The 24,402-nt window shown below is 40.7% G+C and overlaps 2 protein-coding genes across 6 annotated transcripts in view; both read right to left on the bottom strand.

Moving 5' to 3' along the window:
• The window catches only part of MAP3K15 (mitogen-activated protein kinase kinase kinase 15), a 145,071-nt gene extending 140,613 nt beyond the window's left edge, over nucleotides 1-4,458 (bottom strand). Inside the window, exon 1 of the mRNA XM_019529218.1 lies at nucleotides 4,365-4,458. The gene's annotated coding sequence lies outside the window, so the exon portion shown is untranslated. The remainder of the gene's footprint in view (nucleotides 1-4,364) is intronic.
• A 3,918-nt stretch (nucleotides 4,459-8,376) lies between these two features.
• SH3KBP1 (SH3 domain containing kinase binding protein 1) overlaps nucleotides 8,377-24,402 on the bottom strand; it is a 359,726-nt gene continuing 343,700 nt past the window's right edge. For 4 of the 5 annotated variants that reach the window (XM_019529212.1, XM_019529213.1, XM_019529215.1 and 1 more), the window contains 5 exons: nucleotides 19,621-19,730; nucleotides 18,114-18,239; nucleotides 16,410-16,681; nucleotides 14,292-14,355; nucleotides 8,377-9,443 (listed from right to left, as the gene is read on the bottom strand). In XM_019529212.1, the coding sequence (XP_019384757.1) occupies nucleotides 9,402-9,443; nucleotides 14,292-14,355; nucleotides 16,410-16,681; nucleotides 18,114-18,239; nucleotides 19,621-19,730 (614 nt within the window). In that variant the 3' untranslated portion in view covers nucleotides 8,377-9,401. Of the gene's footprint in view, nucleotides 9,444-14,291; nucleotides 14,356-16,405; nucleotides 16,682-18,113; nucleotides 18,240-19,620; nucleotides 19,731-24,402 lie in introns of those variants that run through there. The other variant, XM_019529214.1, reaches the window with a different exon arrangement.

Here is a 24,402-nt window from a genome sequence, read left to right as displayed (position 1 = left end):
GCATGTGCGCATGTAGACATACGTGCTCCCGCTGCCTCCAATCACCCCAAGCAGTTCCTTGCAGGCTGGAACCCATGTTTTCACACATTGCGTGTGACTCTCTCAAATATTCTTGTGACCCACTTTTGGGTCACAACCCCCATGTTGAGAAAAACTGCTCTTAAGCTTACTGGCCTTCAAGCCAAAGTTTACCGGCCTGATTGGGCAGAGAAGCTCCACAGGCTTGAGTGGTATGGACACCTTGACTTTCTCTGCCTCTCCCTGTAGAGATCTACATTTATAGATCTTTCCCATTTCTCGTGAAATGTGTGGCAGCTGTGCACATGCTCTTGGTTTACCCAGCCTCAATTTAATCATTGTTTTCTACAAAAAAAAAATGCATTCTTGTTGTTCGATATCCTTTATTCATTTAATTTCTTGAATCTTCTCACTTTTAGAGAACGGTAAGGGCTTGACTGTGTGTACACAACCTTGCAGACCTTGCAGAGAGACAAGAGGGCTGATGGGTGGGTAATCAGGTCTATTATCTCTCATCTCCGCATACCGCTGCTAATAAGGATGTTATCTCTGGAAACAACAAATTTTCCTTTCCCTATGACTGAAGAAGCACATTTGTGCCCAGAAGCTTGCAAAGAACAATTTTTCCCAACTATTTAGTTGGTCTAATAAAAGATATCACATTTAGCCAAAGAACCTTGTCTGCCTATGATCTCTGGAGACACAAATCCAGTTTAAGAACTGAAACTAAGCATTACAGAGATACTTGATAAGATCTTCTAGACTGAGCACTGAGTCCCATTAGGTAGACTGGTTTTCTTTAATCTTTACTAATCTATAGAGGAACGCTTGGCAACTCCATAGAATAGGGCCCCTAATATAGTCTATGGTTTGTTGTGACCCATTTATAAAACTTCTAAAAAGGTTACATGAATATATTGTCCCAAACAGTATATAATTGGAAGTTATAATCCCTATTCCATGATTTTTTTAAAGCATCTTAACAACCCCCCCAAAATATGATTTAATTAAAGAATCTGATTTAAATTAAAAACCCCCACTTTAAAAAGAAAAAAATCATTGATCTTTATCCACCCTGCTGGTTACTGCTTTTTAGAGTGCTGCAGGCAGTCTCCACCATCCTTGTAGGTCAGAATCCTGGCCTGTGTGATGAAAAGGCAATGAAAATACCTCTTTGCAAAGGCTAAGGGGATGCCCTAGTTATCTCTTTCTTTAAGCAATTTATAGGCCAGTGGGTAAAGCTGTCTGGCACCATTAGAGTTTGTCATTCCAGGTTCTAATTTATCTCCTCAGAAGATAAACTGCTAGACTATAAAAATCTATAGTATAGTATTTATAGTACATACGCTGCAACTCCATGTGTTTTTGCTCATGTATAAAAGTAAAAATTGATTTTGGATACGGGAGGGATTTGAAGGCATGGTGTTTAGGTCGGTTCTGCATTCGTTCATACAGTGGAGGGAGAAAAATGTTGTTTCAAGGGGTGGATTCAGAGTGGGAGTGTGGAGTTGTATTCACTTTGATTCCTCTTCCACACAAACTTTAAAAATCAACTGGCTGGGAGGCAGCTGCATTTCTGCTCAGGCAGCGTTGAGAGGCACTTGACTTCATGGCTCCGGGTCACCTTCGTCATGCCTGTTGATTTCTCTCCATAGGTGTTAACAGCCATCTCTCCTTTTTAATGGTCTAGATGTTCTAATATTTAAACAGTCTTTTTTTCTGCAATTTTTCTGTCTGTTAGCCATGCCTGATGATAATATTACCACACTTGAACTCAAAACAGTTTGCAGGGCTGTGAAATAGAAGAGGACCAATCTATCTCAGGTGTAGAAACAACAGACAGTGAAGTACTTGAGGCACTATCAAAATGTTGAAGGAGGAAAGATTTTATCTGATAATCTGAATAAGAGGAGTACACTTAACTGCAATGACTACAGGACTAGTGACACAGTCTCTTTTGACTATTATAACTATTTTTACCTAGTTTGTTGTGGTGTTTTAAAACTTCATAAATATTCAAGCAAATTAAACGTAAATTCCAAGTTATATTTGTTTTTGCCTTGATTTTGAAATTAGTATAGTGTTTGCACCCTATCAGATGGGTAAAGCATCTAGTCATTAACTGGAGAAACTATGTGTTGTGTTGTATGTGTTGACTTGTCATGCCATCTGCACCCCCATTTTCAAAAACCTAGATCCTCCCATGATTGTTTCTTGTTGTTTTGAGTGTGCCAGTAAAGCTGGGGGGTGATGGGGGTTCTACCATAGTAAATAACTGCTTCATGAAACATCTGTTCTTTGCATTTAGCATGCCTGGGAAGGAAAGGAGTGCAAGAAGCATAGCATACCCCAGGAAGGGTACATCTGAACCAAGCAGCAGCACTTGGCTGCTGTTGAGGGGAAGCTGTTTCTGGGCACAAGACTTGGTTTAGCAGCTGGACCCTTTGTGAGACCAAAATAGTAGCACCTCCCACCCCCTGGCACAGCTGACACAAACAGTTTGATCACATGTTGGCATGAAAGAAGCATCCAAGTAAAAAATCATGCACCTGTCAGCACTATCTGCATCTTACTGCTGATGAGGCCAGTGCTTAGAGCAGCAGACAAGCTGGTAGCCTGAGTCTCTGCTTTTGAGACCAGGGTGAAGGTTTGCTCCAGCTGCTTGTGGTATGAAGAAGCTGTGGAGCAGCCAAATTACAGAGGGGCTAGGTATAAATAAACCTAACCAAGAGTCTGTGAAAGCATGACACACTGATCCCCAATTCATCCAGGGTTATTTTTGCCACTGTTGGCTCCAGGGCTAAAGTGCTTGTAGGAGTTGTGTCACAGATTTGTAGTCTTTCTTGATGAGGAGTGCCTCACTTTCCATGTGTCCATGATCTCAAGCAGGATATTAGCCTCATATCTAATACTGGCCTCAACATGTAGTATTTGTTTGTTTCATCTGAAGGAGGATGGACCTTCCCATTTCTAGCCACCCTTTCCATGAGGAACCCTAAACCTATCTTGTGCCACAAACTTCAAGCTCCAATTAAAGAGTTAAAGTCCAAGGAGGTTTCCCCATATGAGTGTTCAGCCTTGTGCTTTGTACAAATTAACTCGTGGTTGAGTCTAAATCTCTCCAGGAGCAGACCCATCTTGATTTTAAACTCGGACAGGGCAGCACTAGCTTAAATGATTATTTGCATTGCTTCATCTGAATTTACAATAGCATAGGGCAGTGGTGGCCAGCCCACAGTGCACATGCCACAGGCAGCATAGGCAGTTGGCATATTTGGCATGCAGAAGATCAGCGAGCAGGTAGTTACATGGTAGTTGGGGAGGAGGCAGAAGTCAGGGGTCAGTGCTGGCTCCAAGGTTTGGCCCTGTGGGAGCGGAGGGATTTTGCTGAATTCACTGTTACTACATTCTGGAGACAAGAGAATTCCATGGCACTGGGCAGCAGTGGGGGCTGACTATTAGAGTGGCATTATTTCAAACTTTGAACTTAACTTGTCACACACCATCCAAAAAGGTTGGCAGCCACCACTCATCTGGCAGTTATCTAACTCACATGTGTCACAGTATCTGTTGCTGTACAGAGGTGATCTTACCCACACAGTCATAGGTATTATGATGAATAAATGCTGCTTTCTCAGCTAATACGAAATGCATTCTACCAGACTGGTGACACATCAAAGCTCTTTAAGCCACTACCAAAAAATGACATTTTAGTTTTGCTCAGTTAGAAAAGTTTATATCCAGGTACATTGTCACTCATATACTATTCTTGTTTAGACACCCACCTACGAGTACCAAAAGGGTTACATCTTAACAGTAAAATCTTCTGTGAACTATGATGCGCTTCCCAAGTTTGTTTTAAATTTTACAAAAACACTTTGGAATGGTCTTATGGAGCATTCACTGTTCTTAAACTAGAAACAATGAAATTCAACTACAGCATTGGCTCCGCTCTCTTATCTACACCTGACTGCTCCACGAAGAATCTGATTCTGTATGTGGCAAAATGTCTAAGGGGCAGCCATGAAAGAGTTGCCTCAGTATTTTATGCTAGCTGTCCCTAAGGGTTTCAACCTGCACAGTTTTTGTAGCTACTTCACTAAATTGATAGAAAAGCAGATTTATGACCCCATGAGTATCACAACACTACTAACTAGAAAGGAGTTAGTTACCAGGATAGCTATCCAGAAACCCTATCTTTCTACTATAGAAAGCCATTATACTACTTGGCTGCAGTATGAAGACAACTAAGAAAGCCTTTGGAGACAAAGTAGAATTAGGATCACAATGTCCACTCCATTTTCTTGACCACTGTATGAATAAAAGGTATTTGGATACTCTCTTACCTTAGCAAAGCATCCTTGCAAAGATGAGCTCTGCTCCAGCAACAGAAAAGGGTATATAGAAGCTACCAGCACTCCATACTGATCTGCTGATTTCACTACTGCAATCACTAGCTGATGAGCAGCTGGACCTGCCACTGTTGTATTGCCTCACACAGCATCAATTAGTCAGGTGTGAGTCCTTCTGACCCCAAACACATGTGTGTGTCTCTAGGCCCAATCAATCAGTCTGGCAGCAATAAAGTGGCATTGAATAAAGCAATGAAGTAACATTGTGGGGATTAAAAAGTAAAAGTATCTTGTGCATTTCAATATCCTGGCTACCTGAGTAGATAGTGCTGGTATTCCCCCTCATTTTATTTACAGACATGGGCTATTTTCAAAATCATGAAAAGTAAGAATGGAAAAAAGTAAGAGTGGCATGGGCAGGGCACCAGTATATCAGGGCTGCTCAGCACCAGAATGCAGTGGGCAGGGGACAGCAGAAGCTGGATGTGCATCTTGGTGAGCAAAGGGGACAGGGAAAGCTCTGATTTTCTGTGCTTAAAAACCCAAAATCAAATGCCAAAACTTATAGGCATTTGGAATGTATTTTATTATAGTGATTGAGGCACTGGTAGGCTTCCAATTACTTTAAAATTGTAAATATATTGATAAAACACTGTTTAACTGATACCTGTAATATAGTGGCATTTCATTGTTATCATGGAAAAACACAGATTTTGGGGTTTTAAATCAGAGAAGCTGTGATTTTAAAGCAGAGAATTTGTGATTTGTAAACAGGGAAAACCAGGATCCCTGGTTATCAGCACCACTTAAGTCCCCTTCCTTGCCAATGCTGAAAAATTTTAATGAACTGCCTTGATTCTGCAAGATGTTGCATATAGGGTGGCCATCATAGAGGGCTGTCCAGTTGTCCTCTATCGATACAAAACCTGACACCTTGAAGAGAAAAATAGGGGACATAAAGAGTAACAGAAAAACAGACCTAGTTGCATATGAACCGATTCTTGTATCTACTGGGATTTCTACTGACTCCCTTGAGAGCTTGTAGTATTACAGTCTTCCTACAGCAGTGTGTCATCAATCTGTCTGGTTTTAAAATGACAGGACAGCAAAAGATGCCAAAGAGGGAGTTGGTATTAGTGCACTTGGAAGGTAAACTTTAACAATAAGTAAAGCTAAACATAACTTTGTTTCTAATGCAACTCAAATGAGAAAAAATATATCAATATAGAATTAATGCAGAAAAGAATAGCTCCAGAATATGGTAATATTTCCTCACATCTACCCACATCTGAAATTTTTTTCTTGTCCAGGTCCATTACCTTTTCTTTAAGTTTTAACAAGGGTTGACAGAAAAAGTGAGTTACACATTCATAAATGGCATATGAAGTGTTAATAACTTATTAGTTGTTAAATGCATTTTACAAGCATGAGAACAGTTGATTATAGGTAGTTTTAAGCACAACTGAAGATTATAATAGGTAGCTATAAACCTGTTAGAGTAACACTTGGCTAAGCTTAGTCTTTATGTGAATTTATGAATAGAACGCAAATAAGCATGAAAAGATGTAATTTCACTACTAGAATCTAATCCATGCTTTGAATATTTGTATTTTTATAGGATTTATTCCCATGTCATGTAATTCTTTTATTAAAGCTAATAGTAGTTGATAGTTCCATATACAGGGGATGGCAGGCTCTTTCAGTGTTGAAAAGGATTTTTAAGTATATTTTAGAAGGCTTTTAGGATTTTCAGCATTTCCTACCTGCTTCAAACGCACACAAAAGGAACTCAATAAATTTAAGGCTGAATTTGCTGAAGGTCTTAGCAAACTGAGGGGCTTCAAAATTAAGCACTTGAGGTACACAGTTTCTTTCACTAGATTACATAAAAGTAAACTGTTAATTCATTTAATTACATATCAAAATCATGACCTAGATAAGAGCAATTGTAAAAAAAAACAAACAAAAACCCAGCTATTAATAAATAACTCAAAAGCACAAATCTGATGCTTCACTTGATTTCCACATAAAACAAAACTTAAGTCACAAAATTGTATGTCTCTGTCATCAGGATATTTTAACGAAAGGTAATTTTACACAACTTTCAAACGACAATATTTAATAAGTTTCACTTAAAAATAACTTGGTAATTCACTGGCATTTTCTGTTTCTTTGAAGATAAAAACGAACATTCCCAAAGGTAGCAGTTTATATCTACAGGTTATAATGTATCATTGATCTTTTTAAAAAAAGAGAAATTCATATCCTTTGTAAAATACGTTCAATTTTTATAATGAAATGCAGAAACAAAATACAAATTGTATTCTCAAGGAATCTCACCTTGAAGAACCATAAAATTTAAAACAAAATATTTTCACAAAAATCTCATCTAGCCTTCTATTACAAAGCATAATACACTGGACTCTCAAGTACAGCCCCATAAAATAACAAGTTACTATCTTGACAGGAGGAAAAAAAATAGATGTTATCTAACTTTAGGAAAGTCCATGATGAGTTTAGAGATTTGTTTTGAAAAGTAACATATCAGAACTTCCTCCTACATTTCAAGGTCCAGTCCAGAAACTAATACTTTATTGCTGGTACCCTTGTTTTGTTTCCCATGGGTGAAGTTAGGATCCATAGCATTATAGAACTGTTTAATTCTAGATATACATTCCAAATGCACAGAATTAAGAACTCCAAGATGTTCTTTCTGGCTTATTTCTCCTGTGTCCTGCTCTCCCAGTTCTATCATTAGTATCACAAAAGATATTCTAGTCAAGTAATCTAGAAATCTTTACTGCTGGAAACCCATGGTGGAACTGGATGGATACTTTGTTTAAAAAACTGCTAAATGCAGCTGTTTAAAATCCTCAAATAATGGCATTTCAGTAAGAATATTTAATTAATGTTTTTGTTCATGTAACAACTGAGCAATGGCAATTTTATTTATAAAAACATTTACTAAAGTTTCACTCAAAAATTTAAAATCTCAAGCATCTTCACTGTATAAGCAGCACATGCTGTACCAGAGGAACTGGGTTCATTGGTAATGTTCTCTGTTGTCCTACAGAAGACCTAGAATAAAATCCTTTAAAGTAACATGCAGACATTACATACATTGTGCAATTTGCAATTAACTGGTTAATTGCACAACAAATTTAGACCAGCCACATGTGCAAAATAATTATCATGCAATTAACTGGTTAACCGAGCAATAAATTTAGACTGGTCACACATGCAAAGTAACTGTCACACCATAAACATCTCTCTCCAGCTATAAAAAGAGCCAAGCAGCTACAAAGTTAGTGCTTGAAAATGTGTAACAATGCCATAGCTGGTTTCTATCCAGCTTTAGTCTGAACGTATGGCATGGCTTTCATCTACAGTGTGTTCTGGCAGATTCTTATAAGAAACTTTAAGGGAGTTTAATCTGGGCCTTCTGTAGGACAATAGAGAACATAACTAGTGGTTAATATCACAAAATTGGAAACCCTCTGGCCATTTATAAGTGCTACTAATAGACAGAGAAATAAGCCCTATCCAGATCTTGGCAGGCAGGACAGAAATCTGTGGTGTAGGATCTCTAGGGTAGAATCAATTAATAACACTTGGCATGAGGAGTAATGAATCCTTTGTTTGATTTTTACTACTCTATAACTTCAGCATTATCACTCATTCACTCCACGAGCTGTGCAAAAATAGCTGCATTTAGTTGCTTCATATAAACTCAACAGAGATAGCAGAGCATATTACAACTGTTCTCAGTGGCTGAAAGATACCTGCTGCCATCAGAGAATGTATGAAACCAGAGCAGTCCTGTAATTCCTTGTTTTCCAATTGCACTAACAGGAAAGAAAAAGGTTACTCTGAAAAGAAGAAATGCTCTATTCCATGCACACACAGATACATTTAACATTGGTTTCAATAAGAGCAGGAAAGAGAATACTGCTGCTAAAATATGGCAAATGATACCACATAAATGAGATCACACACAATGAAGGACTTCATGCATGAATAAAACAACTTTTTTTATTGATGATTTTTAGGTTGTTTTTATTTTTGCTTTAGTAATGCATATCTGCTGTTCACTCCATGTGCAAAATTGGGGACGGAGGCAGGTGATTAGTTTTTGTAATCAAAATCAAGCAGAAATGAACTTTCTAGTTGCATGAGAGGCCTATTAAAAACAGGAAAGCTAAAAAAGCCACAGCTGATAAGACAAAGCTGCTCCCAAACCTGCAGTCTGTCATGCCACCTTAGCACACATCTGGCTGTATTGACAGAGCAGTTAAATATTAAGAGTGACCTCTAGTGGACCAAAATGACAGGTGTCAGCAGGACAGCTACATTATCTTGAGATCTGGTTTGCAACCAGCTTCAATCAGTGTGGCAAAAAGAAGGCACAAATCATTGCAAAGACCAGATTTTTCCATTGTTTTCTTCTTTTTTTAAATACACTATAGTACACAAATTTATCTTGTATATTTTTTTGGACATAAAATTGCATATGTAACAGAATTTAAAACCATAACACAAAAAGTAGGCTCTTCTACCTGAAGCAACACCCTCCCCCCCCCACACACATAGTAACATTCATTCCTGACTATATGCAGTACAAATATTTTAGGAATCTGTGACAAAAGACAATTTTTTTAAAAAAATCAAAATCATAAAGCTTGTAAACGGATAATCTGAAATACATTTTATTTATGGAAAAATATCATCAAAATAGTACCACTATGGACTAAACTGCCTGAGTTTTCATTTTATCTGTGATCTTGAAGTAGAGAGCCTTTAGCACAATAGTAACAATTTCAGTCACAACCAGTGCCATACAGCAACTGCTTCGTGTAGAAGTTCTTCTTTTCGTTGGTATTTCTGTTGTGCTATCAAAACTCTTGTGCTAATCCTTCAAACAAAGGGATGTTGAGGCAATTCTTAAATCATTTGGCACAAAGTTATTTTGGCTGGGGCATAAATTTGAGTCTCAGTCATGATGAATAATGTAACATTCCATCTATCAAGTATTCATTTTGATTGAAGAGCTTTCTTTATGTCATTAACTTCCATCTGCAAAAAAAAAAATAGATTTTTTAAAAAATGTGCCACCTAATCAAATTCAGGAATAGTTGCTGTAAGTGGCTATAAGTAGCATAACAAATTAAGTCTAATATATCATTGGGTATTTCAGGGTGGGGTATAGATTTTGTATTTTATGGGGGGGAGAGGAGAGGGTTTTTTTTGGTTTTGTTTTGTTTTTGTTTTTACTTACACCACTGCCAAGGGTTGCACAAAATCAGGTGACTTTCACTAAAGACAGCTGAACATAGCTCCAGAACCAAACTAGGACAGTCACTAGAACATGACATGAACCTACTATTTCAGATTCTCTCCTAGGAGTCTTTCCAGTGTTTCCCAGCCCAAAATGTTCCTCTTTGCACAGAAACTACACTGGGGTGCCTCTACATGAAAAGTTTACTGAGGAGCTAACTAATTAGCTCTGTAGTAAAGCATCACCATCTATACGTGTGGTGCTATTAGGACAGAGTAAACTAATTAACTCTGCTATAGGATAGTACTGCCAGACACAAGTACTATCTAACAATGGAGTTATTTAGGCTGCTGCAATGCATATGTAGACACTGATGGGGATGGCTGAAGCTTGAGGGTGCTTCAGTGTGGGGCACAGGCAGAGGGAGAAAAAATTATTTGTGGGGACTGAGCATAGGCGTGCCCCACCTGCCCACAGCAGGTAAGTCTTTAGGGGAAGGGACAGATCAAGGCCCTCGCAGTGAGGAAGGGAGTGGGACACAGGCAGGAGCAGGAGTGGGGGTGAGTGGGGCAAAGTCCAGCGCACAGCAGCAGCCAGCCTCTGCCTCACGTACAGCAGTGGGACCCCACCCCCGCCTGTGTCCCTGAATGAGCCGCGCAGGCTCCAACTGTCCCACCACCTGGCCTGGCCAGAGCCCCACTCCCTCCAGCCCCTGCCCCTATCTGTGCTCCACTCCCTTCCTCACCACAGGGGCCTTGATTGCCCCCCTTCCCCAGCCCATTACCCGTCATAGAATGGATTTATACTTGTTAGCCATGCTGGGCAGCTAGTGATCCAAACACTGGGCTGTGATGCTGGTTGTGCGTGTGCCCCTCCTGCCTGTTGCTGCAGCTGTCTGCAGCCCGGCTGCTTTGTGGCCCTACCCACTGCCCCGAGTTTGGTGGGGCTGAGCCCCGTTAGTCCTGGCCTTCCACTGCCTAAGGTGTGGGAGCTGCCTGCCAGCTAGTTCCACACTGAGATACTCTCATGTCCCAGCCAGCCCCTCCAGAACATGCTGAGCCAAATTGGAGCAGCCCTGGGCTAGCAGGCTGACCCTGGGGCCCTCTGTTTGCTGAGGCTGCTCTGCCCTGGCTTAACATGCTGTCGTCCCAGATACACATGCAAATAAAGAGCCTGGGAGCAATAAACTCCACAACAAACAGTGATGGAGTTTTTTCAGCCACATTAACAGCACATGTAGATGAGCCCGGGTTTAACTTAAATTGGCTTAGTTAAGCTATTTGTTTATTTATTTATTTAATCTCCAGCACACCCTCCCCCAAAAAAGCTCAGGTTGGCTTATAATAAAAACAGTTAAGTGATAAAAATAGATAAAATATTAAAATAAAATAGTAAATTCCTCAAACCATACCCCCAAATTAGCTTCACTCTACCTCCTAATCTAGAGCAACTTTTGCATGGAGACTCACACATATAACTGGTTTACACAAATATAAGTTTAGCTTGAGCCTACACATTTATCAGTGCAAGTTAAACTAGATCTAATTTGCCACACCCAAAATTTTTTAGTTATATTAGTACTGCTGTGTGACTAGACCTAAAGCTGTCTTGGGCTGGAATCCAAAACCCTAAATGTTAGGGAACGTTAGGCCAAGGAAAAAATATCAATAAAAAGTTGATCAATTTTAGTTGACTATTAGCTGTTCATTATTAAAAACATTGACTCTGCACAGTTCTACCCGAACTATTCTATTTGCAAGTTTCTGGCCTTGTGATGCAGTGAGAAGGAAAATACCCACTGAAGGCATGTCCAGATGAACTCGCATGCGCCTCTTGCAGCATCTCAAATCCTTTTGAGATGCTGCAAGAGGCACGCGCAGGAACGAAAAAATGCAATTTTGCAGCACGGGGGCAAAATTAGACCTCTGGATATCTAGGGGTCAAAAAACCCCACAGAGAAAAGAAGTGAGGCAGGTCCCAGACCATGCCCTGAGGCAACCGGAGGCTGGGTCCTCCACAGAGATGCTCTGGCTGCCAGAGCATCTCTATGGTGAGCCCTCACTCTGGTGCTGAAGCATGCTGCCTGCCCACGCAGAGCAGGCAGTGTGCCAGCAAGAGGGAGCTGGACTCAGGCATCACTGTTGGTAAGCAAGGGCTTGGAGGGCTGGAGGAGGGGGACCTCTGCCAGCCCCACCTGGCCCCTGATCCCTGCCCCATCCAACCCCATCCCTCCCCACTCCCTGATCTCTTCCCCACCCCAGCATCCTGGGGGGGGGGAACAAAACAACCCCCCACCCTGTGGCACTTACTTACCAGCAGTTCGAGCTGCCATCTGGGTTGCTGGGCCCCCCCCACACTATGCAAGGCTGGGTGACAGGTCCAGCAACCCCAGCCTGGGCCCTGCTGCCCCCTGCTGCCTGCGGGGGGGGGCTCCGCCAGGAGGCCACAGACTCCACCCCCAGCTCCTGAGGTGAATAGAGGATTTTTTTTTTTTCTTTTTAAAGTGCCAGAGGCTGGGGTGGGGATCGTCCATGTGGGGTCTGGGGGAGCAGAGGCTGGCAGGGGATGGGGCCAGGCAGGGCAGCAATCCAGGCTGAGGGAGCACACAGGGGTGGGGTGGGCCATGTGGGCCCTCCAGGGGGAGGTAGCCCCTGTGGGGGGGGCTGTAGCCCCTTTGGGGGGCCATGGCCCCTGTGGGGGGCAGCAAAACATATTCATGAATTCACAAAACATGCATTTAGTATTCACTTTATTATTATGATAGAGACACTGGTAGGCTTCAAAATTTCTTTAACACTGTAGATATATCAATAAAACATTGCCCAACTGATCACTGTCTCTGTCTCTCTCTCTGTGAGCATGGATTTTGGGGTATTTTACAGAGTGACTTTGGGATTTTTGTATCAGGGATTTTTCAGTTTTCCAATAGGGAACACCAGAATTTCTGCTAGGGAGGCCAGTGGCAGGACGCTGCCTCTCAGAGCTGGCACCTTGGACTTAGCTGGCTGTGGGTGATCTCCTGGCCAACTGGGGGCAGGAGGACATGCTTTGACCGTTCAAAACAGGCCACCACACCTGGAACATCTTCTGGGTGATAGCTGCTCAGATGGCTGGGCAGAGGCACACATGACAGTAGTGCCACATAAAGGCCAACCCTGCAGCCACAGGCAGGTGGACCAGAGGGGCAGATGCCTCATTCATGCCTGGCAGGTGCACAGCAGGTCACAGCCAGGCAACAACCCCCACTACCAGACCCCTCCAGTGGGTAGAGGGTGCAGGGAAGTCTCAGGGCTGCTTCAGCAGTCCAGCTGGCACAAGGGGTAGTGTCCCCAGGTACTAATTGGCTGAGCCCCAGAAGCTCCTGAGAGCGAGTAGCCCTGAGCTATTCGACAGGGCAGCTTTTTGTACTGATGGGGCCAGGACAAGGCACCTTTTTATACTGCTGGGGACAGCACAGGTGCTGGCCCTGGGCTCTGGCTCCCCCTGGCTGCAGATCCAGAAGCAGCCAAGCAGGGTCATTCTGCCCCGAGTAGCACAATTTGCCCCACAACAAAGTATGTCTGAGCACCTGCGCCGAGGTAAAAAGCCCCAGCTCAAATTTGTACCACTTCTATTTGAACTGCTGCAAGTGCATATGCTTGCATGTGTGGACATGCCCTGAGGGGTCAGGTTCTGCCACCCTTGTAAATGTTCAGTAGTATCTCATTTAGTGAGACTAGAATATTGAAATCAGGTTTTGATTTTGAATCATCAATACAAAATAGTGAATTCATACTGCAATATGAAAACAAAAATATCAAAAATAATCAAAACTTAAACTTTGCTAACCAAATGAAAAACTAATAAGTACTCTCCAAAAACTATAAAAAGCTGTCTCTTAGTATTTGAACCAGTATAGTGGATGATCCAATATGTTCCTCATACTTACGCTTCTTGTCCTCTACTCTGGCCAATGTCTGAATCAGCTGGATAGTCTTCTAGGTAAAATACTATTAAATGTCAAGGGAATTGGAACTGGATTTTTAATTAGGAAAATATCCTTAAAAAAAATTAAGGTGCTTTGCTAAGGAAAACCCGAGTGCAATGTGCAAGAGAAGTAGTGAAGTCTTGTTATCTAAAAATATTTTTTCAAATGCAATAGAATTAATCCTTCATTTAAAAAAAGGCTTTGCCAGATCATTGATAATTTAAAACAAACATATAAACTTAGTTACCTTATAAACAAGAACAACTTGGGTAACTGAAACTAACATTTTTAATTTCTTTTTAAAATTATCTCTCACTTTGTCCACTAAATACTATATATTTAGGGTTTTTTTTCCAGCATGGACAATAAAAATGGACCATTCAGTTTCTAGATAATTTTCAAATATGACTGCAAAATTGCAATGTATACATATTTCTGCAATATATACAGTGTGTATACAGACTGATATGTACATGCACGCATACAGACATTCTGTAATATATACATTTGAAACATCATAAGATTAAAATATAATAGTTTTAGGAAAATGTTTATAGTAGGCTTTTCTTTTCCTTTAATAGAATCTATTTATTCCAAGTGTTATAAGAACTTCTTGGTCCTAAATCTGATCTGCCACTATCCCAGTGAAGTTGCCTCCTGCCTATTGAATAAAAATTACCTGTAATCGTAGACGGATCTTCTTTTCTTCATCCAATTCAGACAGCAATTGTTTGATCTCTTTTCTATTAAAAATAGTGCAAAGTTCACATATTATTAGAATAAAAGTACAATTGTTTTCTTGAGCCTTGTTTTCCTCCCTGAACCAGTATCAGAATTCTCTAACCTCCGGGTTACATTTTTGGCATACTACAGTTAAAAAAAATTGAAGAGAAGAGGGGCAACAAAATGGATTAGGATGTTGGTAGGTTAACAAAACTAGTAACATAAGCTTTGCCTATGTTGCCACACGTTTATCTGTTTTAAAACAGTTTATCTTAACACCATTTGTTGCAATTTAGGAAACAAGAAATTCCAAGGTTTGGATCTGTTGTTGTCCATGGGCCTCTGTGATGGGCAAGGTGTAGGAAAGGGAGAAGGGGCACTGGGGGCACACGACGGAGCAGGCAGATGGTGAGTCTCCATGGAGACAGGTCAGGACCTCCCTAGGCAAAAGCATGCTTGGCCAGGCAGATGGGATGGGGCTGTGGGCAGGCGGGGAGTGATGTCTAGAAGCAGGATGGGTGGCCGGGGCTGGGATCGTGGGGCAGTGACAGCCCAGGGCCATGCTGGGAGAGGATCATGGCTCTGTCTTGGGCCCTGGCCTTGTGCTGTCACTGCCCTGCAATCCTGGCCCCAGCCCCACCTGCCCATCCCACTCCCAGACGCTGCTCCCCACCTGTGGCCCCATCCCACTTGTTCAGCCAAGCACACAGTGCCTCCGAGGGTCCCAGGCACATCTCCATGGAGTCCCACCCACCTGCCTGCTCCATCCAGCATCCCAGCAGTGGGTGTGGGGGAGATAGGCAGGTGCCCGGGCAGCAGGACTGGGTCTGGCGGCAGCAGCAGAGATGCACGGCAGTGGCAGCTGGACAGAAGTGCCACCACCAGGCTGCCGGGAAGTAGAGTCCAGCTGCTGCACTGCCCCAGCCCCGTTACACACCCAGGGGTGGCGGGACCAGCTACACACACCACAATCCAAGATGCTCCCCACATTTGGGCCAGGCTGAGGGACACATTGTGGCCCAGATAAAAATACTCTGGCAGACCATGTTTTGCCTATCTGTGTTAGAACATCAGGCTGGAGGACTGAGGAGTGGGGACCTAGTTACTGCTTATGAAAGGCAGTCAAGTTGGCCCAAAATGCGGGGGTAGACAGTGAGTGAGCAGCTCTCCACATTCCTTTTTGATCCTCCCACCATAGACTTTATAATCTCCCTTCCTTCTCTGTCCCTCTTCCATGCGCCTCTCCAGAACAGTATGTTCAAGTGTGCTTTTACATTCAGCTTTCTATTATTTACTGCCCGAGTACCACAACACACATCCTGACTGAGAGTTTCCTGTTTTCATTCCCACTGAAACAATGGAAGATATCAACTAAGTCATGAAAAGGCCCCAGATTCTCCCAAAATCATGGACAATTAAAAAACAAAACAAACAAAAGACACCTAAATAAACAAGATGCGGGATAAAAATACAATTAGTTACTCTATTAATCACAATTCAGTAATTTATCTGCAGCAGTGGTTCTCAATCTATATGCCATAGCGGGCCACACTTGCAGCTCTCAATGTGTTATGTGGGCCGTACAGGATGTCACATGAGCTGCAGCAGTGTGCTGACTGGGCCACATGCAGCCTGTGCGTCACGGGTTGAGAACCGCTGATCTGGAGTAATAGCTTTCTGTACAGTTGCACTAACAGGTAAGCAACAAATTACTAGTGTTACTGTATAACATATTTAATCATTTTAGTATCAAAACCTACTTACTACAAAAGCTTTAGGATCAATGTGCTTAGGAGTCTTTTAATTGCTTCTCTCACATTGAACACTTTCAAACCATTAACCCGTGTCAAGTCTAAAGTTCGGCTTTTTGAAAAGCCATTAACATCTACATGTGTCATAAAACAATGCAACTCCAGAAAAACTGTTCCAGATTAATCAATACAGTGTTTATCGTTTTTCCCCATAACATATCTTTAAGAGACTGTTCAACAGAATTTGCACACAATTAACAACCTTCTCCCCAGTCTTGCCTCTTCTCTCCCTCCTAATAGATCTTGTAGCCTCTAACACTTACTTTTGCTGGTCTTTCATCGTTTCAATAATGATTCGTAGCTCCTTAACTTGTGTTCTCAGCTCCTCCAAGGCTGCTTGCCCCTGACTTGAGAACTCAGTCTTTGGCTTTCCTTCAGTACTGAATAAGGATGGGGAATTTGACCTTTGGCCTGTTGTTCCCCCAGTAACTGAATGAAGTACAGTTGAAGGTGAGGAGGATAATGATGCTTGTGCACTAATTCCACTGGTTAAACTTCCTGGTTTGGGAGGCAATGACGTTTTATTGTCAGACACCTGTTAAAGAGAAACAATGAATGTCCATGATCAAAAGTTTCTGATTTCTGAACAGCAAACACATCACCACTAGGTATTCTGCCTTGTAATCATACTGAAAGGTTTGGCCAGAACCCTGGCATGCTTGTCCACATGTTGGATACAAAACCAGGTAGCCATATTTACATTTATGTATGTGCTCCACATCAGAGACTCAGTGATTCCAGAAGTTACCACTGGAAGGCTTTCTGTCAAAGCTGCTACAAAAGGTAAGGAAAAAATGATAGTCCAGTCTGAGGCACTGAAAAGGGCAACACAAAAGTGCAATGAGTTAGGAGCTTTGATACATATTTTTAACTAAGTGTTAAAAATATTGCAGATAATTCTCTAAGAAAACGAAGCTTTACTCAGCACAGTACTCACAAAGTACAGTTTTACTCAGCACTTTGCCATTATTACATGCTAGAAGATGCCTAAACCATCTGCTTTATTTCTGAGAGTACAGAATGTATGTCGCCCTATGAATTTTTGTAGTCAGATTACAATTGTGATATTGCACTAACTGAAGGATTCTGTCTTCCTTCTTTTGCCCAATGAATATATATGTCTCAAAAGTCCCTTAGTATGGCCCATCAGAAAAAAACACGGCATTGTTGGAAGTGTAATAATTTGCCAATGCCAAAGTATTTAACTACTAACTTTTTGTACTGTGTCTCTGTTCACCTTGATATGATTAAGCTATGGATTCTTTGTTTAACCTACCTAAGTAGGTAAGTGACCCACACCACTGAAGTACCAAGTTGCCTCATGATCATTCTAACCTTGTGACATTCCCAGGAGATTGTAAAATGGAACAAAACTTTCCTAACTGGTCTACAAACTGTTTTTGTAACAAATGAACTCTTTCACATAAGGCTACAATTTTATACCAATACATATTTTGTATTAATATGTATTATAGTGGATACATTTATACAATCATAAAGGTAGTTTACCAGTATAGTTTATTCGTCTTTTTTAACTAATACAGATACAGTTGTACAGAAACTATTCTGTTTTTTACTGGCAAATCTTCTTAATGTATATGTACTTCACGCTAGCCCAAAAGAGCTTTTCCTTGTTTCACTTGTGAAACTAGCATAAGCTGTATGAACAAAAGAACTTTACTGGAAGTATAAACATTGTTCCCATTGGAAGGGTTTAGCATTATAGCTGTACCAGAATAGCTGCACACAGGGCAAACCTTCTCTAGTGTAGACCAAACATAGGCCTTTTGTCTATGGTACAATAATCCTTCAGTACAGCGTGTTTTTTTTTCTCCATCTTACTCTGAAATGCCTAGTTATCTACAGTGATAGCAACCATGTATAAATCTCTCAAAGAAATAATTAACAAATAAAGAAAATCCAGGTACATGAAGTTAAGATAGTAGAGGTAGAGTGATCTAACTTACTTGTGATATTGTAACAGTCTTTGCTTTCTTTGACACTTCGATCGTTTTGTGTGTAAGGGAGATATGTTCCTCCTTCTCATCTTCAGGACTTGGCGAGTCAAAGAAATCAGAACTTGAAAGGGAGGACTGGTCAAAAAATAAAAACAGATTGTTTCATACACTATTTACATGGCAAATAGTACAATAAAATAAAAAGTTATAACTCAACACAACTTGTACCTAAGACATGGAAAAGATTTCAGAATGTGGGAATACAGCTATTCCCAGAAAGAATTTTAGTTTCTTCAAGTCAGAATTTTTTTTTTGAGGTAAGTTGGGTCAGTAGGTGCAGTAGGACTGGTTTTCTAGTGCTATCAGTGTAAACAGGGAAGAAATTCATTGTGTCCTTTCCCTCACCTTTTTACACATGCATTTCACCTTGTAAAGAGTCAGCACAACTTTGATCCAAGGGTTGTTTTTTTAAAAATTAATATAACTTTCCATTTGCTCTAGTATTTCCTTTCTTTTTTCTAGCACATCAGTAAGTGCTATTATTGTTTGCAGTAGCCTGCTTTAACTTTGACTTCCTGGGATGCAAAACAGTATGAAAAGAAAGAAAAATTATGCTGGGGAAAAAAAAACAACCAGATTTTTTGCTCATTATAGAATGAGCCAAAGAATAACCAAAGCCAAAAACTGCATGAGCCAAGAATAACAGCTCTACAGTAGATGAGGCAAGGTACACAAGCAAGAACACACAAATAGTTGATAGATATCTAGACAACAAAATTTAGAAGTATAATCTGATATGTAGAGTAGCTGTACCTACAGGTGCAATATAACACCAACATAGGATGGACCATCATACAGAGTGTGGAAGTTAATCATGAAAACAGCCAAGAGGCTCCCACAAAGACATTTCCCATATGTCTGTGCATGCTCCAAAATTCATATAAATTTACAGAGAGCAAGGAATAGTGATTTTTGTATATTTATTTGGTTTGATTTACCGTTTAATAGCAAATCAAATGCTGAGGAAATATCTTTCGGCAGATAAACTTACAATGCAGTAAGTTCCTTATGCCAGACATGCTGAAACTTCATTCCAGGAAATGCATAATGTATTTATGGATTTTATAATACCATGTTGAATGTGTATAATTTGAAAATAGGGGTGATTTCTGAAGACCTCCAGTGGAGGCAAAGGAATATCCATTTTGGAGAAATGTTCCCAAAATACTTGATAGTTAGTGCAAACTGCTCAATTCCAAAGATTCTTATTAGGTATTTTTAAGTGCCCAGTCAGGATTGACAGGGATGACTTAGCAGCATGCAAAGAATGGGTACAATCTTTTAAGACAGGCAAATATCTTAAGTGACATTCAAGATTATGGCCAAATTGTAAGAATGGGCTCCCTGTGACAGAGTGATAAGGTAAGCATAATTGAAAGGGTTGGATGACACAGAAATTATGAAAAATAAGATTACAGAAAATCATTTTAAAGAAAGGAAAGCAAAATCAACTTACCAATGTGAGCGACTGGGAGGGTGGTCGCCTGCCAGTGGCTTTTGGTCTGGTTGTAGTTGGATGACTGAGCTTCTCAGCAACAGGGACTACAGAGTCAAAGCCTTCCAGATCTTAAAAACATACACAGAAAATATAGTCAAGTTGTATTTTTCTCTCCAGGGGAAATAATAAAGACTTATTTTTAAAAAAGGCCATTATAAATCTCAAACAAATCAACCCCCTCCCTTTCCCCATTACATCATGTTGTTTTTGGCAACACCTTCTTAGCATTTATCTACTCTTTTATTTTAAAAAAAGTGAGGGCAACTGAAATCTAGACATGTTTACAATGCATGGCTGCACTTGTAAGGCAAAGAAAGATGTACAGGAGCCATAAAATAAGGCAAAGAAAACAGATATACAGGAGCCTTTTCTTTTGTCCAGGCCTGCTCAGACTAAACGATAAGATGGGCACTGCCATGTGAAACAGAAAATACAGCTGCTACAGAGGCTAATAGTTTGACGAAGAATACAAAACATTCTCCCACAATTCATGTAATCAATTCTAAATGTGCACCGCAGCATCTCATACCAACTGCTAATAGGATTCTAGGAACACTGTGACTGTAAGGGAGTCTCCTGGGTCAGTGAGTCTTGTGCTCTCTTATTGCAACTACATTATTAAATACCTTTCTTTGACAAGAGAAATGCTTATAATAGGCTAGGTATAAAAATTAGTGGGCGGGAGTGAAACCCTAATAATGACTTATTAAAACTGCACAGGGTTCAGGGAAATTAGATTTTGTGGATGGGGGCCTTGACTGGCTTTGTGAAACAGACTGCTGGGGTGTTTTCTGAATCTGGCCATATGTCAGTACATTTACTGAAAGAGCAACGTGACATCTGAAGAAGTATTACAAGCCCTGAATGCATCTTTGAAATTAGATGAGTGGCTTTAAACCATCTAATTTTATGGGTTATATTGTTTTAAGTCACCTCAACTTAAAAATACCCTACTGCCCTGCTAAATAGAAATAAAGGCTGCTGACAGACATGAACCCTCCCCCAACAGCACTTTCCTGGAAGAGGAAGCATGTTAGTTTGACCTGGCTTTCTAGCATCTGTATAGATTGGGCACTTCTGTGGGACTTTTTGACGCTCATCTAAACCTGATCCAATCAGCTATTGTATAAAAGTGCTAAAAAGCCCTGCTGAATCACACAATCTATACAGACATTGGGTGAGCTGGGTCAAATTAATGCAATGCATCTTCTGGGCATGCTCTGTGCTTGGAATGGGGGCACGCCGAGCTTAAAACGCTGCTTTGTTTTGTTTTTTCCACATCTGCAAGCAGCCTAATGTGCAATGCATATGCATGTGTGAGCACTCACATCCAACAACTTTATCATGCTAAGGGAACACACAATAGAAGAATAAGCTAGGTACAAGAAGGTATTAGCTGTGAACCAAATTTGGCATACATGTTTTATATTATGAACAGAGTAATGTTTTTATGACACAACTTAAATTAATAATTGTATATGCCAGTCATTTTCAGACCTGTTAAAAGGAAAAATTAATCTTCTGCAGATTAAGGTGTTGACATACTACATAAGTACTCTTAAAATGTTAAGTAACAGTAAAACAGACTTACTACACGAACAAACTGTTGCCTATTACAGTAGGACAGCCAAAACAATTTGGTGGCTGATAGTTAAATGGGATCTAGAAATTCAACTGCATATATCCATGGCAGTAATATGTGCAACTACCAGGAAAAGAAGAGAGATCTTTTTCATAGCACTGTTACATTCACAGGTTACTTGTCTCGGAGTTTTACCACATTCTAGGAACAGTTCTTTCCACAGACAACCAGTGATCCCACCATCATCTACTGAGTGTGGTTCTTGCTTTCCACTGGTTAGGTCTGGAAGCCAATACCTAACCTTTGTCACTGTGGCCCGTTAATGAGGAACTGACAGTCTGAGGCTGTAAGTTCAACTTTGCAAAGGTCACATGATGTCACAGTAGCCAAGTCTGGATTGAGCTTTTCAAATTCAATAAGGCAACATGCAAATGTGTTACATAAAACTGTCCGTAGTCCTCTAGTGCTGCTTTGTTGGTTTGGATGTAACTAATTTTCTATGGAAAATGAAGTCCAAACAGGTATCCGAATATCTGACTTGCAGTTTTCCAGATGAGATGAAGAAGACATGAGGAGGGGGATGTGGCTTGCATTGTTCAAACTAGAATTGATGATGCTTGTCTTCACTGCTACCATACATTACTGCTTTAAGTTACACATGGCAGAAAATGGTAAGTTCTACTCCCCCCATTTTTACTCCACTGAACCAAGAATGCAACGTATGCTAAGACAGCTTCAATGTAATGGCCGTCTTTCCCTATCTCATGACTTCTATACAAAGCTCCACTCTCCTTCCTCTGTTCTTATGAAAGATAATTAATTCCTTCAGGTTACTACTGTATTACCATGGAATCCAGCCAAAGAAAAAAAATAATATAAAGTTAAAGTGTCCATTAGGTTTATAAAATGATGAGATAAGATGACATGAGCTCACTCCAATGCACATTTAGTGTAGTATTTCTGCTCATTAATATTGTCATCAGTCATTAACTGATGGACATATATACGCCTATTTTGTTCACTTGACTGTGAAGGCATTCAGATCAAGCACAGCAACTAGATTAATAATGTGTTTGTATCACTATTCCTATATCTACACTGACAATTAAATTTGACCTTGTGGTGGCCCTAAGGCCCACTGACCATCCACACTGAAAACCCCTTAGGAAAAAGCTCCTGTCGGGGGGGGGCCCACGCTGTGCAGACACCAGCTGAGGGGGGTGGGCTTTGGCTGGGGGAGAGGGGCTCTGTTCCCCCCCTTGACCTGCCATGGTTACCAGGCCTGGAAGCCTAGGGCTTGGCACAGGGGAGAGTCTGTGGTGACAGCAGCGGGTTGGGTGGAATGCCCCACCTTCCGGCCTGGCTAGTGCAGGTATTTGTCTGCTTCCTCCTGCCCACAAGGGCAAACGTGTTACATTTGCTTACAGTTCAATCTTTGCAGCTTAGAGAAACCTGAAAAGGTTGGACTGATTCTGCCTTTGGTTTTTTGATCGTCTGTACTTAGCCCATAAGTCTAACATCAGCAATCCCACAAATGTATGTTCCTGATTTCCTACTGTTCTCTGTCCCATTTCCTGCTTCAGCTGCTCAAACATTGAGACAAGCCCAAAATGAGAAACAATGATCCACAGACTGCTTCACAAAAAAAGCAATACAGCATAGAGGATTGTGGTATGAACTACAAAGTATTATGTAGCTAGTGAGAGATGGCTCATATGGCTCAGTCTACTTGATGACATTTCAAACTGACTTTGAAGTTAGCAGCATAATCTATGATGGGTAAACTGTGGATGTCTATACCCTGAGAGCTATAGTTACCTGAAAGTAAAATTTGGCCCATGTATACTGTGATAGTGTAAGAGCCTTTTTCCAAAGTGAAACCTGACCTCTTCTCTGCATATTCATTTAACGTGAAATAACGGGCAGAATTTAGCAACACTACAGTTTTTTCAATTTCTGAATTTACACATGAAAACGAGAAAAATATATTAAAGCAGCTTCATTTATATTAAATTTAAATGGAGAAAAAGAAAAAGTTTAATTTATATCTATTGCCATACTGGTAAGATTGCAACCATTCAACTGACACTATAACTGAAATCCTGTTTATGTACAACTCAGTGTCTAAAAAAGAAAAAAAGAGGAACCCTTATTTGTATAGTGCCAAAGTAGTTAACTGATTTCTAAATCTGTCTTCTCCTTTTATTCTTCTGTTCTCTTTATTTAGATGTCTGTCTCTCCCGTCCCCTTCAGCTTCCAAGATGAATGGTGCCTTATACAGTCAATAGCAAAGAACTATTCATAAAAGGAAGCAAATTATATCCTTACTGAATAAATTAGTACAAGAAAAATTAAGATTCCACTTGCTCAAACAAGAACCCTGCCTCAGTGTAGAATTAATAATGATTTGGTTTATACTGGTCATTTTTCTGATTATTTTTGCTAATAAAATATGATGCTGTAAGAGTAGACCACACATACATGTAGATGGGGCAGGCACAGCATTAAAATGAGGCAGGTGATTATATAGTAGAACTTACTTATAACTAGGGAATTGTAGGATAATTTGGGGTTTTATCTCTGGGTATTAAAAGCAATATAGGCCCCTGATCCATTCTGCCCTTCAGAAAACAAAGAAGTGACTTACTGTATTCAAATCTTTACCAGTTTGTGCTGTTGGCAATTTTAAACTGCCATTATTATTATCTCAGTGCACAGGATGGTAATGAATGAAAGTCAGAGATGGGAGAAAAGGATCAGAGTAAGGTAGTACTAATATGGCACTGTCTTTTTTAAAACGTCTGGTTTACTAAGTGGAGCTTGACAAAATGAAAAGTTCAACTGTGCTAGAAAACTTCCATGGTCTTATGAACAGGAAGATTGATTCTGTTTTCCATTTCAAAGTTTTTTTAAGTGTTCACGTAGGTTCTTAGACAGAGTGCAGGACCTCCAACTAACCCAGGAGGTGCACAGCCCCACCGGGGGGATGCCTTGTTGGACCTAGTGCTGGCCACGGGTGATGACCTGGTTAGAGGGCTGCGGGTGCTCAACCACCTCGGCGACAGTGATCATCGCCTGCTGGAATTCACCATCCAGCGCAAGGTGGCAAAGGCAAGCAGTAAGGCAGTGGCCCTAGATTTTAAGAGGGCAAACTTCAA

The sequence above is a fragment of the Crocodylus porosus genome, unplaced genomic scaffold (assembly GCF_001723895.1).
Source record: "Crocodylus porosus isolate Cpor-Errol unplaced genomic scaffold, CroPor_comp1, whole genome shotgun sequence".
Classification (NCBI taxonomy): domain Eukaryota; kingdom Metazoa; phylum Chordata; order Crocodylia; family Crocodylidae; genus Crocodylus; species Crocodylus porosus.
The sequence above is the reverse complement of the archived record's forward strand: the minus strand, read 5'-3'. Positions and strand labels throughout refer to the sequence as shown.